Genomic DNA, 14,294 nt, shown 5'->3' on the forward strand with positions numbered 1-14,294 from the left:
GAAGGTGGAGAATTTAAAGGAACTGTTGGACAGAATTTCCATCCCTGTGTGTAATAAAAATGTAAGTGGATGTGGATTTAAACACTGACGAAACATCACCTGGAGGAAAGGGAGGAGAGACAGCTACAAAAGTGCCAAGGATGTTGGCAGCATATGGCACAACAAAAGGGGAATCAGGAAGGAGGTGAAAGGCAGCATATTGCAAGCAGCCAGACTGATCATCCTATCAGGCTGGATTTGTCTTTAAAATAAGACAAATAATGCAGCTCTGGATCTAGTTGTCTACAACTGTGCCAGTCCAAGGGAAAATCCTACAAGGTATTTAGTAAACTTACTCTGGGAGGGAATTTTAGTGATTACCTCCAAACTGAAGACACAGTAAGAGCAGCTGTGAGATAGGATCAGAACAGCAGGGAAGCTTGAAACAATCAATCAAATGAACTCAGGTGAATTTTATAAGCCTCTAGAGACTCTGAACTAAAATGGAGGAGAGACAGGTCATAAACATTGACCAAAATGGTAGCAGAGAAGAAAAAATGACTAAAATAAAATAAAATATGAAAAAATATGAAATATATATATATATATCCCCAAGTACTACTTGATTCAACTGGGGACTAGCAAGCAAAAAGACTTTACCAATCCAAGAAGCAAAAGAGGGACCAAGTAAATGGATAAAGAAGTTGATATGCATTAAGAAAGAATGGCCAAAGTGAAAAAAAAATAATCAGAAAATAGATGTAAAGATGATGTCAGAGGAATCGATAAATCAAATTGGCAGGAGGACCACCAAGGAAAGCAGTCCCAAGAGGGAGAAAGCAAGAAAATACATGTGCATTTGAAGTAAGCTGCAGTACGGAGAGGCACCAAGTCTTACTAACTTGCTTTATTTCCAACATAAGTGAAAAGATGTATTTTGAGTCCATTTGTTTGGTTGGCTTTGATAGGGGGAATGGCAGGGGAAGGAGCAATGAAACGAATGCACCATGAACTGACTCTGTGGACATCTTGAGAGTTTTTCCATTCTGAGCATGTTTAATTCTTGCTGAATAGAGATTCAATGAAACTTGTATGACAATTTTTCTTCCCTTTACGGGAAAACAAAACCAGGGTTACATCAAGAGAGCAGCAGGGCAGCAAGATCACAACTTCCTATTACTCAGGAGCAGAGCACAGCCAGTGCCCTTGCTCTAACATAGATGCAAGCTAATACAAACGGCAGCTCTCAGTGCCCTCTGTCCCACTCCCTAATAAAAAATAAAAAATGAACACTTTGAAACACCCTTCAGCCCCTGCTTTCAGCTGCTGGCACATGTCTCCATATGGAATAGAGAAGAGGACAGGGAAGGAGTGATCAGACAACACATCAGCTGAGCTCACAGGGAGGAGCACTGCAAATGCCTGCTCAAGTCACGCTGCTTGCATCCTAAGGTTATACTGGACTACAGCGTGTGCCAGAGCTCGATGTCAGGTTTATTAGGTTCAGTTTTCTTACCTTCCAGTTGAAAAATAAAAAAGGAAAAAAGGAAAGGAGGGTTTGTCTTGTTTTTTTGACCAAGTGCAGGAAAGAAGTTTTATACCTTAAGGAAAATTCTCACGAGTGGGAGTGACTGTGAAAATCGTATGCCTGAATCATACTGTTAATTCCCCAAGTCCCACATCATGTGGGGTTTGAACAATGTTTTCAGCTAGGAAACTTTTTATATTATTATTTATATTTAAAAAAAAAAAAAAGTGGTCTAGAGCTCCTCCCTTTCTAAATCACAGTAGGACCCAAAAAGACCAGTTTTGTTTTTAAACAGTTAGCAAATTGCCCTTAAACTGGTCAATTCCAGTAATCATCATCAAACTAATAACAGGCACTCTGTTGGTTTCCCCTTTGCCAGACCAAAAATGACCATTCAGCTAGATTCTTCTCCAAAATGTTTATTTCAGCTAAACTAAGTACAGATGGGTTACAGACACATTGCTCTTGAAGTTGGAAATCTCTGTAAAAGTTGTACACCTCTTGACATAATATTTCAACATCCCCCTCTCTATATATGTAGAGACACCACTAGACATATTACAGGTCTTAGGAAATATATCTTGAATAAATCCAAAAGCATTTCCTTCCTTTCTTGTTAGAAGCAGAAGCAAAATAATGAATTTTATCAGATGCTGCCTGTCATTTATGGCATACTTGTGATACAGGAGCATCTGCTGATTATAGGAACTAATAAATCAACATAGAAGTTCCTTTTATATTTATTTTAGCTAGATATAAAGTTTAACCTCTCTAAAAAGCATAAAATCCTATCAAAATCACTAGAAAATTTCCAGATGTTTTTAAGTCAAAACACTGTAGTTAAACTTGGAAATGCCAACTTGTGGCCAGGAGGTTATCCAGTGTACTTACAGAACAGAGAGTCTGATGTGCAGAGGCAGCATGACGTCTCTTCTGCCCAATCCTTTCAAAGCACCCATCACCAGGACACTGAGGATGTTGCTGAGGGCAAGGACTATACAGCAATATTTGCCTTGAAAGCTGGCAAGGAGTGATCCATCTGCATCTTGTAGCAAAGTGAAGACATTACCTAGAAGAAGTTTGAACAATAATCACTTAGAACCAGTAGAAACCACATATTTCATACCACTATAGCCACACGTCTCACCCTAGTCCTTCCAGATCCAGAGAAGAGAAGAGAACCATGCTTAACACCTCAGTAGCATCCCAATCAGTATAAAACAACATTTTTCTCAGAGACTGGAAAGGACACTGATACCAAGGTTGGCGGCAGGAGGATAACATGGAGTTCACAAATGTAAAATAACTTTCATAACTTGTGAAATAATTTGTCTGAGTGAGTCTACTGGAACAAGAATGTTAACTAAGGAGCAGATGAAAACAAGTTTTCTGCCCATGGTCACTCAGCATGAGACAGTGGAAGGAAATGATGATGAATCACATCAACATGGGATGGAACAAAATCTGAAGGAGTACCAGTAACAAAGCCAAAGAGATAAAAGCCAGGGTAAGCTACTGATGAATTCTGGTGAAGTCATAACCAAAGGGAATAGATCTTTAATTCCCTTAACACAGAAGCATAACACATTCCTTGAATTATATTGTTTTATGTTAGCTTTAAAAAGTAGTAGAAGGGTAAACATTTTCATTTGTTACCAACCCTAATCTAAAAACAGAGAACATGCAATAAGACAAACAAGTCAATATTGTAGCTGTTGCTGCATATATTTAACCGCATTTACGTAAGCACGTGTGTACCTGTGCACATAGCATATAAACCAGTTCATTATATTTACACACAAACTGTGTAAGGTTTGTTTCAGGCCTGAACAAGGTCTTGTGCTTCTAAAATAAATTTTCTGTTATACTAGTTCATATAATAAAAGACTTTTCCTCTTTGATCCTTACACACTAATGGTATTTACATACATACATACATATAACACACACTTCCCCCCCCCCCCATTCTTCCCCTCATTATTCTGTTTTCTCTGACCTATATCAGTGGACTGAAAACAGTTGCACACTACCAACTGACACAAACCATGTACCCACACTTAAAAAAATATTGAGTAAAGTGTTCAAAGTAACCCTTCTATAATACACATGGCTTCCAAAGCTGCACTATATATGTGTATATATATATATTAGCCTAAAACCAAAATGGCATTATTTATGTTTTGTACATAAGCAAAGGATAAAACCTTCACATTGCAATTTTTTACAGCCCCATAATTTACACCCTGGTGTCATAAAACAGCAATAAAATATTTTAGAGATAGCCATAAAACCATGATCCAAGTTCAGTCTCTTCAAAAGCTCTGTTTCAATTGTGCTGTAAGGTTCTGAACAGGATTATTTATATCTGATCCGTGGCAAAGTTCACATGTGGTCCAAACTTTTCCAGAGTTTGCATGTTTTCTAATGCAGTCTCCTAGCTCAGGCTCACCCCTGTCTGGGAGGGGCTGGAAATGGAACATTTTCATCAAAAGCAGCTTGCACGATTGAACCCCAAATGCTTCACCTGAAATGTATGGAAGTTTGGAGCAAGTGAAAGGAAGACAGATTTCTCAATGAACTTCATTTGAATTTCTAGTAGGATGTGGATTTGGGGGGCCAGACTTGTAGCAGAGCTTGCCCCAGCCCTCTGGAATTCATTGCTTCCAGAACCTGCACCTCTCAGCTTTCAAGCATTGCACCAACAAAAGCACAACATCTCTGAAATAAATGTGGTAAGGCATGAGGCTTAGAGCCTTACCCCCAAAACATATGCAGAGAAGCTAGAGTGGGAACTGGAGACAGTCTCTGATCTGTGACTCCTGCCTTGCCTTACCACAAATGGTGTTTAAGAATTATTTGGGTCTTGAGTTTACAAGTCTCTGAAGTCAGCTGGAGCTTTGTACTATATTCAGTGGGAATATTAGAAGATCAGATATTGCAGAAGATGAAATAACGAACTATGACTGTTTAGTATACTGTTACAGAAAATGCCAAGTTTAGACCTCGTAGTAAGATGGGTAGACCCACTCTCACAAGCAACACAGTGGTTATATGTACAAATCAATCACAGTCAGTCAGAGAATAGCTTTGAGTCTGCTTTTAACAATCTGGACTGGAGCAAAGATGTTTTTCTAATAAATATTCTAATACTTTATCAGTAGGATATTACAATAAGTGTGTAAGTGGGCATTATACATTAGAAAATAAGCGTAGGGAAATTGGTATACATTGTTAAATAAAGTACTGTGGTGAAAACTTGGATTTTGGTTCTCCTAAAACTCATTTCTTGACCACAGGCAGCAAGCCATAAAATACCACCTTGAAATGTGAGAAATGTTACAGTCAGGACGTGTCTAACAACTCAATTAGTTATGGCTTCTTTCTCCCTCTACTTAGAATTTATTCATTTTACCAATTTATTTATTTATTTATATTTTAAAAACTCAGTTTCCTGAAAACCAGGGTTATGTCATTTTATTTATTTATTTAAGGTTACTGAAATGTAAACAGTTTTTGACTAGACAAGCCTCAGTAATGACTGGAAAATGTATTTTAAAAGGCTTTCCGGAATATTTCACAGTAATACGGTTTGAGTTTGTTTTTCAGTTGTAGGTTATACTCAGCTTGGAAAGCAGCAAAGTCAGTATTTCAGGATATTCAAGATTCCTGGAAACCTCTAAGAACTGTAACATGTCAGGCCCTGATTTGGGAACGCACTTACCTGTCTATCCTCAAGCACAAGACTTCACATCTTTATTACAGAAAACTTTAATCAAGTACCTAACTTTGAACATGTATTGAAGCGCTCTGCCGAATCAGGAAGGAATCTGGACCTTTTTAAATAGCAACATTGTTAATTGACTGCAAAGATGTTACACCCTGCAGCGAGGCTCAGCAGGAGCCATGCCTGCTGGCGAGCAGCTCTGGCAGCAGGCACCAGCCAGCCGGTCGCCGGCGGCACGGCGCATGGACCATGGCCTCATGCCGGGGGAACCCCTGGGCAGGATGCTGCTTGCTCTGGACATACTAGTCGGTGTGTACCTGGCCACTGCCTACACTAAATGTTTAAAGACTCCCCGTTCTTGAGCTATCTACAAAGTAGCACTGAAGCAATCTACAGAAGTGGTGAGTTTTACAGCGGAAAAATATACAAGGCAATAAAATGTCTTTTACAGCTGGTTAAGAACTGAAACAAAGCAGAGGCATTTGATAACTGCAAAGGGGTTACCAGTGAGGATATTCTAACACAGAGACTATTTGCATAATAAAAGCAGATTAAAAGAAATCAGACATCATGATTGTTTTCTTAATCTTTCACCTTTTGGAGTCACATGGAATTGCAGCCTTGGACTTTCTGCAGAAGCCAATACTGAGGACTTGTGCTTTGGACACTAACTGAGAAAAGAAAGGTATTAAAAAAAGTGGAATCCTGTTTGAGGGCAAGTAAGTAAATAACTGGTTGAAGCCACATCCTTAGTGAAAAAGAAATGGTACAATAAGGAAACAAATCTCCAAAACAGTCACTATTCTGTCTTCAGCAACACGACTTTGAAATATGTGAAGGACATAAAGAGTGTCAGCTCTTCTGTCACCACAATATTTGGATTCCTACTCACATATTTAAACAAATTTGGGGAGACTGAATTTAAACCAAGCCTGATTACTTGTGGTTTTCTTAGCCCACAACCAGCTTCCCAGACTTTCAGTTTACAAAAGTCATTGGAACATTAATAATTCTTCTCCCCTGAACCACAGATACTCCTTTACCATTTCACTAGTCTTCCTGTAAACATATTTTTGCTTCAACACAAAGCAGTTGCAGCCTACACATCTAATCAGCATGACCACAGTACTTTAAACCTGTTTTTATTCAAAACTATAGTGTCCAAACTGTTCCTATATGCAACTACCGCAAGTATTTACCCACAGGAGCTTCTTTGCCTTTGTAAGTTGCAGTAGGGAGGCCTGCATTTTTCACACATCCCTTTCTACTTAGTAATAAATAGCTTCCATCTAGAAATCTAACCTTCAAAGACACCAAATACCTAAAGCTTAGAAACAATGGACACAAATGAGGCATGATGGAAGTAGCTCATTCTGGCATGACAGTGTTTACATAGTGTCCCTATTTAAACATGATCCCAATAATTAACATGCTCCTCTTCTTCCTCTGCCCAGGATAATCCAAATCTGAGGTAGTGTGTCTGATTCCAGCATGTTTAAAAGCATGTGCTGTTTTTTAAGTTTGTGGGTTTTTGGACTACTGAGAAGCTCTTCCCAACTCGATGCTTCCCCTTTACTTCTCTACTCACCTAGTTCCTTACAAGTTGTTTTTCCCCTCACTGGGACTCTAGTGGGTTTTATGCACAAGGCTGCAGACACGTGCTGATTCAGACATAGAGAATATCTGGGGGTGGAGAGAGTATCACAAAGAGACGACTGTAAAAATGTCAGTATTTAAAGCAAGTCTTCTTTCCCTTTCCCTTTTCCCTTTCCCTTTGCCCCTTCCCTTTACCCTTTGCCCTTTTCCCCTCACTCTTTGCTGCTTTCCTTTCCCTTTTCCTTTCCCTTCCCCTTTCTCTTTTCTTTCCCTATCCCTTTCCCTTTCCCTATCCTGTTCCCTTTTCCCTTTCCCCTCACCTTTCTCCTTTCTTTTCCTTTCCCCTTTCCTTTCTCCTTCTATGGTGGACCCTGTAAAACAAGTGTCCCCTTTTCCCCTCACCCAGGCTATTCCTGTGCTGCTCTCACTCTTGACATTACTGCAAGTCTCATGACTTGAAGACGTAGTTCCCAAAGAGAAATGCTCAAGTGAGAATGTCATGACCAGTTCACCACAAATACTGCCATTATTCATAGTTAGGCTGAATATTCCTGCCCACCACGGATCACATCATTATGCAAAGGCATGACCTAAGACTATGGGGAAAGACTGGCAAAAGGTCTCTTTAAGAAGCGTGCCAAATTTCACCAATTCATTTCACAAACAAAGCACATGCATGAAGGTAATCTTTATGTATTCCAAGTATTTTCATTCTAAAAAGAGTCCAGGTATTTATTTCTGAGCTTCTGTGCACACATTTCCCTGACTCACAATTTCAAAAAGGAGGGGACCAGATCTTATGAAAACAACATCAAAATGCAGATTCAGCTCTGTTTTTCCATAGCTTCATTCACCACTGTGGTCACTGCTCTTGGCAGTGACATTTTAAATGTTGCAAGGAAAAAAAAAAAAAAAAAAGAAAAAAACAGGGTTGACTTTCAGATTTTTTTCCTTTTGAACTTGAATGTTGTCATCTTCATGCCTAGAATGCATATTTAAATCTTTATCAGCTCATTTCTTTTTTGATAGGACATGTACAGGGAAGTAAACCTATAATTCAGAAAAAAATGTACATTAACAAAACACATGAAGAAGTGAAGACTTCTAAATTAGGGAGGCTACTTGTCAGAGAAAAAAGGACAGCAAGCCATGTTCAGTGTATCATCACATGAAGACATGGTTAGCAGTGATACACGTACGTGACAACAAGCCACGTGCAGCTGGGAGCTGGACCTACAGGGTACCGCAGCATGGTGACCTCATGGCAATGATCTCACCCTGCAGCCCAGATCATGAGCTGGGGGGATAATTGTGGTTGGCTTTGGCACATGCACTCTATCAAGAACTGTGCGGGACTGTCATCACACTAATGCTGCCATCTGAATCAGCAGGGGGCAAGCAGAGGAGGTAAAAGGGTGCAACAAGGTAGGAAGAGGCCACGCTTAAAGTATTTTGACATGACGGCAGGCTGCCCATAGGCTCCACAGATTGCTTGGAAGGCAGGATAAGAAATAAACATGGAGCAAGGATTTTGCTAATACATCCATCTTCCCAGCCAGATAGTCTGGTTTGATTCAGCCACCTCAGGAAAAAGACAGCCAGAGCTACAGAGAGGGAGAAGTACCTTTGAAGCTGCACTGATTTAGTACATTAACCATGGTCTATGTCAGACTCAGATTTCTTGACCTTTAGCCATGCTTACCTTTTGCCAGTTAAACTCAGCAATGTTCACAACAAAGAAACAGGTCCTCCTTACCGTGCCTGTAGATGTTATTTTCCCTCCTCCATCTGAAGGTAGTATTCAGGGGCCAGGGGCTCTGCTGGCTGTGCTGCATCTCAGTACATGCGGAGAGCCCTGGGGGCAGGGAGAAAGGTAAGGAGGAGAGGGTCAGAGTAACCTGGGCACACAAAAATGAACAATTGTGCACACCGTGAAGACAGCCTACTTACACAGTTTGCCTGGAAATTAATGTTTTAGGGTAGCAAAAGGCCACACTGTTATGACATTGCTGAAGGGCAACTCACAGGTCTAATAAATAAGGGACTTAGGGAGAGAGAGAAGAAGATGCTTATGCCAAAGGAAAGTTAAAAGGCACTTTGGAAAAAGAAATAAAAAAACACCAAAAAACATTTCTCTCTCCTTCCATCCTATTTTCCTTCTGCCCTCCTATTCTGCTGCACAGAAAAAGTCTCTCACACATGGTAATCCTGCTATGTAAGATCCCTAGGAGGAAGGGAAGGACATGAATAGGGGAATTCCATTTACACCAAAGCTTGGATCTTGTTTTGCATCCTTTCTCTTTAGCTTGCTTGTTTTTTTGTGTTTTTGTTTGTTTGTTTTTGTTTGTTTGTTTGTTTTTCCCCCTAAGGCTTTTATTTTATTTTTTTAAATTAATTTAAATGTTGAAGGAGAAGCTACAGAAACCATGTCCAGGTTTAACTCCAGTGTCAACAGTCTTCTCCCCCACTCTTTGTGCCCTGCTCCACCAGTGCACCCTCTGGAGCTCACCCAGAGCTCCTCCAAAGCGCCCTTCCGAGCCCCAGGGCAAGGGGATAAGAAAGGACCCCAGCACCTCCCACCACTGTAGAAGCAATTACACGCTTCCACTGTTTTTCTGGGATCGAAAAAGCAACATATATCAAACTACAGCAAACCAGTAATATCTGGGGGTTGGGCAAAATAGTTGGATCGTACTATTGCCACACTTTATTGGCCACTCATGCTCCCTGGGCAATTCAGCTCCTCCTCCCTTCCCCTGCAAGCCGCCATCCCTCTTCTCACTGCCTCCATCTTAGCAGTGCCTGCAAAATGCAAGAGGGCAGCGCAGGGCAGATGCCGGCGTGACCTCTGTGTGGTCGCAGGCAGGCCTGGAGCGTGAGGGTTTGGTTCATGCTGGTTTCCATGGCAATGCAGCCACACAGCAAAGGCAAGCCTCACAGGGTTTTTCCACAGAGGTGCACAAAGCAACAGAGCTAAGCTCAGGACATATGGCTAAACCTGAGGCACACAAGGAGTTACCACCACCACAGCAAAGAATTTCCCTCAACGTTTTCCCACGACCACCTCTTTTTTTCCCCTGTAGTAATGCCTTTTCTAAGCAAGTACTGGAGAACACCATTTCAAAAAGCTCACGCATACGTGTGTGTGTAGAGTATAGTTGCACATACATGTAGACAAGAGAGACCACACAATCTATAGACCTTCAAACTGCATTTCTGGTGACCCCTCTTTACCCTCTTATGTCTGAGAGACTTTCTTAAGGGCTTTCCTTAGAACCGCAAAGCCAGAGCTTTAATTCCTGACCTATTTCCAAAGCTCAACGAAAGCCAACACAGATGTACATTTACCACAGAAACATCCTGTGATTTTGTAAAGCAATTTAAAAAAGAAATTTGAACTTGCAAGGCTAAGCACTCCAAAAGCTCTCAAATCTAAAAAAAAAAAAAAAAAAAAAAAAAAAAGTCATTAGCAGAGAAAGAAAAGTCAGTTATCATTTGGTTTAGTGTTTTCCTTTTTAAAAGAAGGTTATTTTCATTAGATGAAAGTGCTTAATGGCTTGAACAGAAATCCAAGTGTTTCAAACTTCCAGCATGGGTGCAGCAAGGTGCCAGGTCACACAAGGGCAGAAAACCCATGTTACACAGGACAGCCCTGTGCGCTGCCATCTTCCTGTGTCTCTCTCCTGCTGTGAGCTGTGTTCCTCAAACGGGTGGGAAGGCACGACCACTCTCAGCATGACCTTCTAAATTAAGAGCTTGCAGTGTTTTTTGAAAAAGCTTGAAATCCTGCATGCCACACTGCAAGTTGCCATTCTCATTTTTGGTAGGGCCATTGCACACTCCCCCAGGATCGTGCAAAGACCTGGTACAACATTTGCTTGACTCATGCAACATTTTACCAGTCTTGCCAATATTAGACTGTAGAGCTGAGTATCTTATTCAACCCTGCAAGTACCAAACACACAGGAGAGTGCTAAAAAGCACTGAGAAGTATAAACACCTTCCACAAATTTCAGATATCAAAGACTAATGTTGCCTGACAAGCCATAATTGACACAATGACAACCAAGTATCGCGTATGATATGATCTTTTTTTTAAGTATAGCAACATTTCCAGCTACTCATGGTTACTTTAAACATTTCACTTTAAATGCAAGGAAATGAACTTTAAAATTGGCAGTTTAGTATCATGAAGCATTTGCAACAGCTGTATTGTCTTTTTCTCCTATCACTCCTAATCAACACCCATAATTTGCACTTAATTCAGATTATCAATGTATCGCTACTATAAAGGAGACAAAAGCATATTTTGGTTGTAAAGGAAAAATTAAAAATACTGCTCAAAAGCTAGCAAGTAAAATATGAGCACACAAAATACAATAATCGGTAAGTTTTCTCACCTTGTGTGAGAGAAAGTGGACATGAATGTATGGAAAGTTTCCCCAAACCTTTCTCTCTTCATTTCACGTACTGTATGGAAGAGCATGCCAAATCCCAAAGTAACATTCCCACTTCGGGGGGAAAAAAGTAAACCACATGCTTTCCATTAATAGCACTCTCTTCCTTTAAATAAACCTTGTGCACTCAGCCTGTGAATATGTTACAGTTTAAATATTTTGCTAACCTTTTGTTATATTCTCAGGACAGCAAAAAGCAGCCCTGACAGACATCTGCCCCCAGACAAGTTATACATGGGTGTGTCAGAAAGGTGGGTTTTCACCTGTTCAAAAAAAGGGGTGCCTTGTTAGGAACACAGCCCAGTTCCTCCAAGGCCGTCTGCCATGGCTCGGCTCAGAGCTCCTGCTCTCTGGCCACAGCGAGGGAACTGCCTGCCAACACTGCATGCACAACAATGCTGGCTTGCCCCTGCACAGGGGAAAGAAGAATAGCATCAAAAGAAACACTCTTACTGTGTTTTAAATGAGAAACCTCTATCTAAGGAGAGAGGAGGCTTCTTTGGACAGATACACTATTAATTAATTAAGGCATATACCAGAAGCAATTCAAGTGCAAAGACATGACTGCACTGACATGACAGGCTAGCCCAGAGCCTCTCACCAGAAACACCACATCTGGTTACATCTGGAAAAAAAGGGGCATCATGAAAGGCCATGCTCAATCTCTTATGGGACAAGCAGACATCTTCCCTTTGTCAAGCTTTGTTGCTTCGCTGTACCCTAAGTCACAGGATGGATCAGAAACCAAGGGACAAGAAAATACCCTCGCCATCTGTAGCCAGTGAATTCATCAGGACATCAAGGGGGAAAAACTGATTGCCCTCCAAAATAACAGGCCAGGAGCAGCGCTGAGGCAAGCACCCAGCCAGTAGTCTTGTGGCCAGGGCACGGGGATGCAAGGGAGGGTGCCAGCGGTTATCAGCTTCAGTTGTTTGTGAGGGAGGATCCCCATGAACAGAACCAGCCAAGGGTATTTTATATGCAGAATGAGAGGAAATAAGAAAGAAACTCTCCCAAAGGCACAAAACTCCACAAGAAAAATAATCAGCAGTCATCCTCTAACTCTGCCCCCCCAGAAGTGAGTGGATTAGCACTTAACACATAGGGACTGGCCACACTGTAGCTCATACATTACATATAGTTTGCTCAGTGAGTTTTTTTTTTTTTTAATATTTTTTTTTTTTAAGTCAACAACACACCAGACTTGCTTTTAAAACCTTGGCAAGGGGAGATTAAAACTACAAGGACAACTGCACTGAGCCTTTCCATTCAATATGTGTATCCTGGTTGTAAAGAGCAGGCTGCATGCAGCACAGTGTAAAGAAGCAGAAGCAGAGATAATCAGATCAGCCACCAAAAAAAAAAAAAAGGTAGAAATTGCTACCTACTGCTAGCGTCAGCATCACAGTCACAGCTATCAACGATATCCAAACTTAAAAACCATGTTACTTAAAACAATTCTCTCAACTCTTAATTTGTAGGAGGGCTCAGTCACGTTAAACATGGATCATATTTTATTTTTAGTATTTTCCTCCCCTGAAATGGCTATAAAATACTGAAAGAAAAAAAAAAAAAAAAAAGTAGAGTCCATAGTTGATTATAATGTATAAAGAAACGTAGCTTGAAAGTTACACAACAACAACAATTCTGCAAATACTGCTGGCAAATTATCATTTACCAGCTGGCTATCTTAGCATGAATTTTTGGAGTTTGGGGGAAGAAAACTGGCAATAAACTGAGCAGTGTCTCTGATGGCAGTTTTGCCTTTAGACATCTACAAATGTACAAAAAGGCTTTTATCATAGATTTATCTGCAAACATGTATAACTATTACAATAACTAGATTGGCCTAAGGGTGGTAGAAATAAGCACTCAAAATGGTGAGGTAACTGTTAAAAGTCAGAGTGCAGAAACAAACTAGCACTGCACACACACACTGGCCTCTCCCCAGCCTGTCTCAAATCTCTGAAATTCACCAGCCTGCCTGTGCTCCAACCAAATTTGTCCTTGCAAGCTTCTCAGAACAATGTTCACTTTGCTCTAGCAACGTTTCTTGTAGGGTCACAGATAATGTCACTCCTCTCTACCTTATTCAGAAATACCCTCCAAAAAAAGGGCAGAAGGAAATTTAAAACATCACCTAATAAAGCAGCTATTTGGAGACTAGGAACACGTTGACTTTGCTAGAGCAGGCTGTGAGCTGAGCTCGTTCCTTCATTTCCAGCCAGAGATCCATACCATACACATGTGGCTGCAGAAATCTTGCCAAAAGGAAAAAGCATTCCCAGGTTCCTCTTTCAGAGGCTCCAGTTGCCCCCCATGAAATGACCCAAGTCCTCCTTTAAAGAAAAAAATAATCGGTGTCTCAGTGTGCTCTTGATCCATGCTGCTAAGGCAGACTCAACCATCAACCCAGAAGGGCATGCTGCAAGTCAAATTCTTCATACACTTTAATTACAGTTTACACAAAATGAAAGTCGGGTTAATAAGCTTAGTTCATAAAAATTTAATAAGAAGTGGCATTTTTGTACAGAAGATCAGGGGGACTTAACCTTCAGAGAGATGATCAGAAAGCTATGTTGCATGCAGAAGTCACCTCTAGCCCTCAGCTGGGAAAAAGAAGGAGCAAAAGGGGCAGGGGATGAAGAAAGGAACAAGGGATTTTATTTAATAAAAAAAACTTTTTGAAAACAAGCGTTTCTCATTAAGCAGAGCTCTGTAGCAGAGCTGCAGATCTGAAAGGTTTTCTCCTATGCGTTGTTTCAAGACCATTAAACGCACACAACACCGCAGACGCAGGAAGCGGCAGAAAACCATTCTGAGCAGCAGAGCTGGAAAGGCAGACAATAGCTGCCACCTCCAGATAGTGAGAAAATGCGCTTTCCCGAGGGGTCCGCGGCCACCCATATGGAATGCGGGTAAGTGAGAACACGCTCGGCCCTGGCCGAGGCGAGACCCGCTGCCGCAGCTGCTGGCTGGAAGCACTGGGTGGCCCGCTCGCTTCAGCCGC

General features: G+C 41.1%; 1 protein-coding gene across 12 annotated transcripts in view; it reads right to left on the reverse strand.

Moving 5' to 3' along the window:
* LOC106038303 (uncharacterized) overlaps window positions 1-14,294 on the reverse strand; it is a 289,082-nt gene that overhangs the window by 86,803 nt on the left and 187,985 nt on the right. For 10 of the 12 annotated variants that reach the window (XR_010829283.1, XR_010829282.1, XR_010829280.1 and 7 more), the window contains 2 exons: window positions 8,584-8,682; window positions 2,399-2,576 (listed from right to left, as the gene is read on the reverse strand). Coding sequence is in view for 1 of the 12 variants with exons in the window: in XM_066992062.1 (XP_066848163.1) it covers window positions 2,399-2,576; window positions 8,584-8,662 (257 nt within the window). In the remaining 11 variants the exon portion in view is untranslated. Of the gene's footprint in view, window positions 1-2,398; window positions 2,577-6,819; window positions 6,915-8,583; window positions 8,683-14,294 lie in introns of all 12 variants that reach the window. The other 2 variants (XR_010829274.1, XR_010829281.1) reach the window with 2 other exon arrangements.

This window comes from Anser cygnoides, chromosome 2 (genome assembly GCF_040182565.1).
Source record: "Anser cygnoides isolate HZ-2024a breed goose chromosome 2, Taihu_goose_T2T_genome, whole genome shotgun sequence".
Taxonomy (NCBI): Eukaryota; Metazoa; Chordata; class Aves; order Anseriformes; family Anatidae; genus Anser; species Anser cygnoides.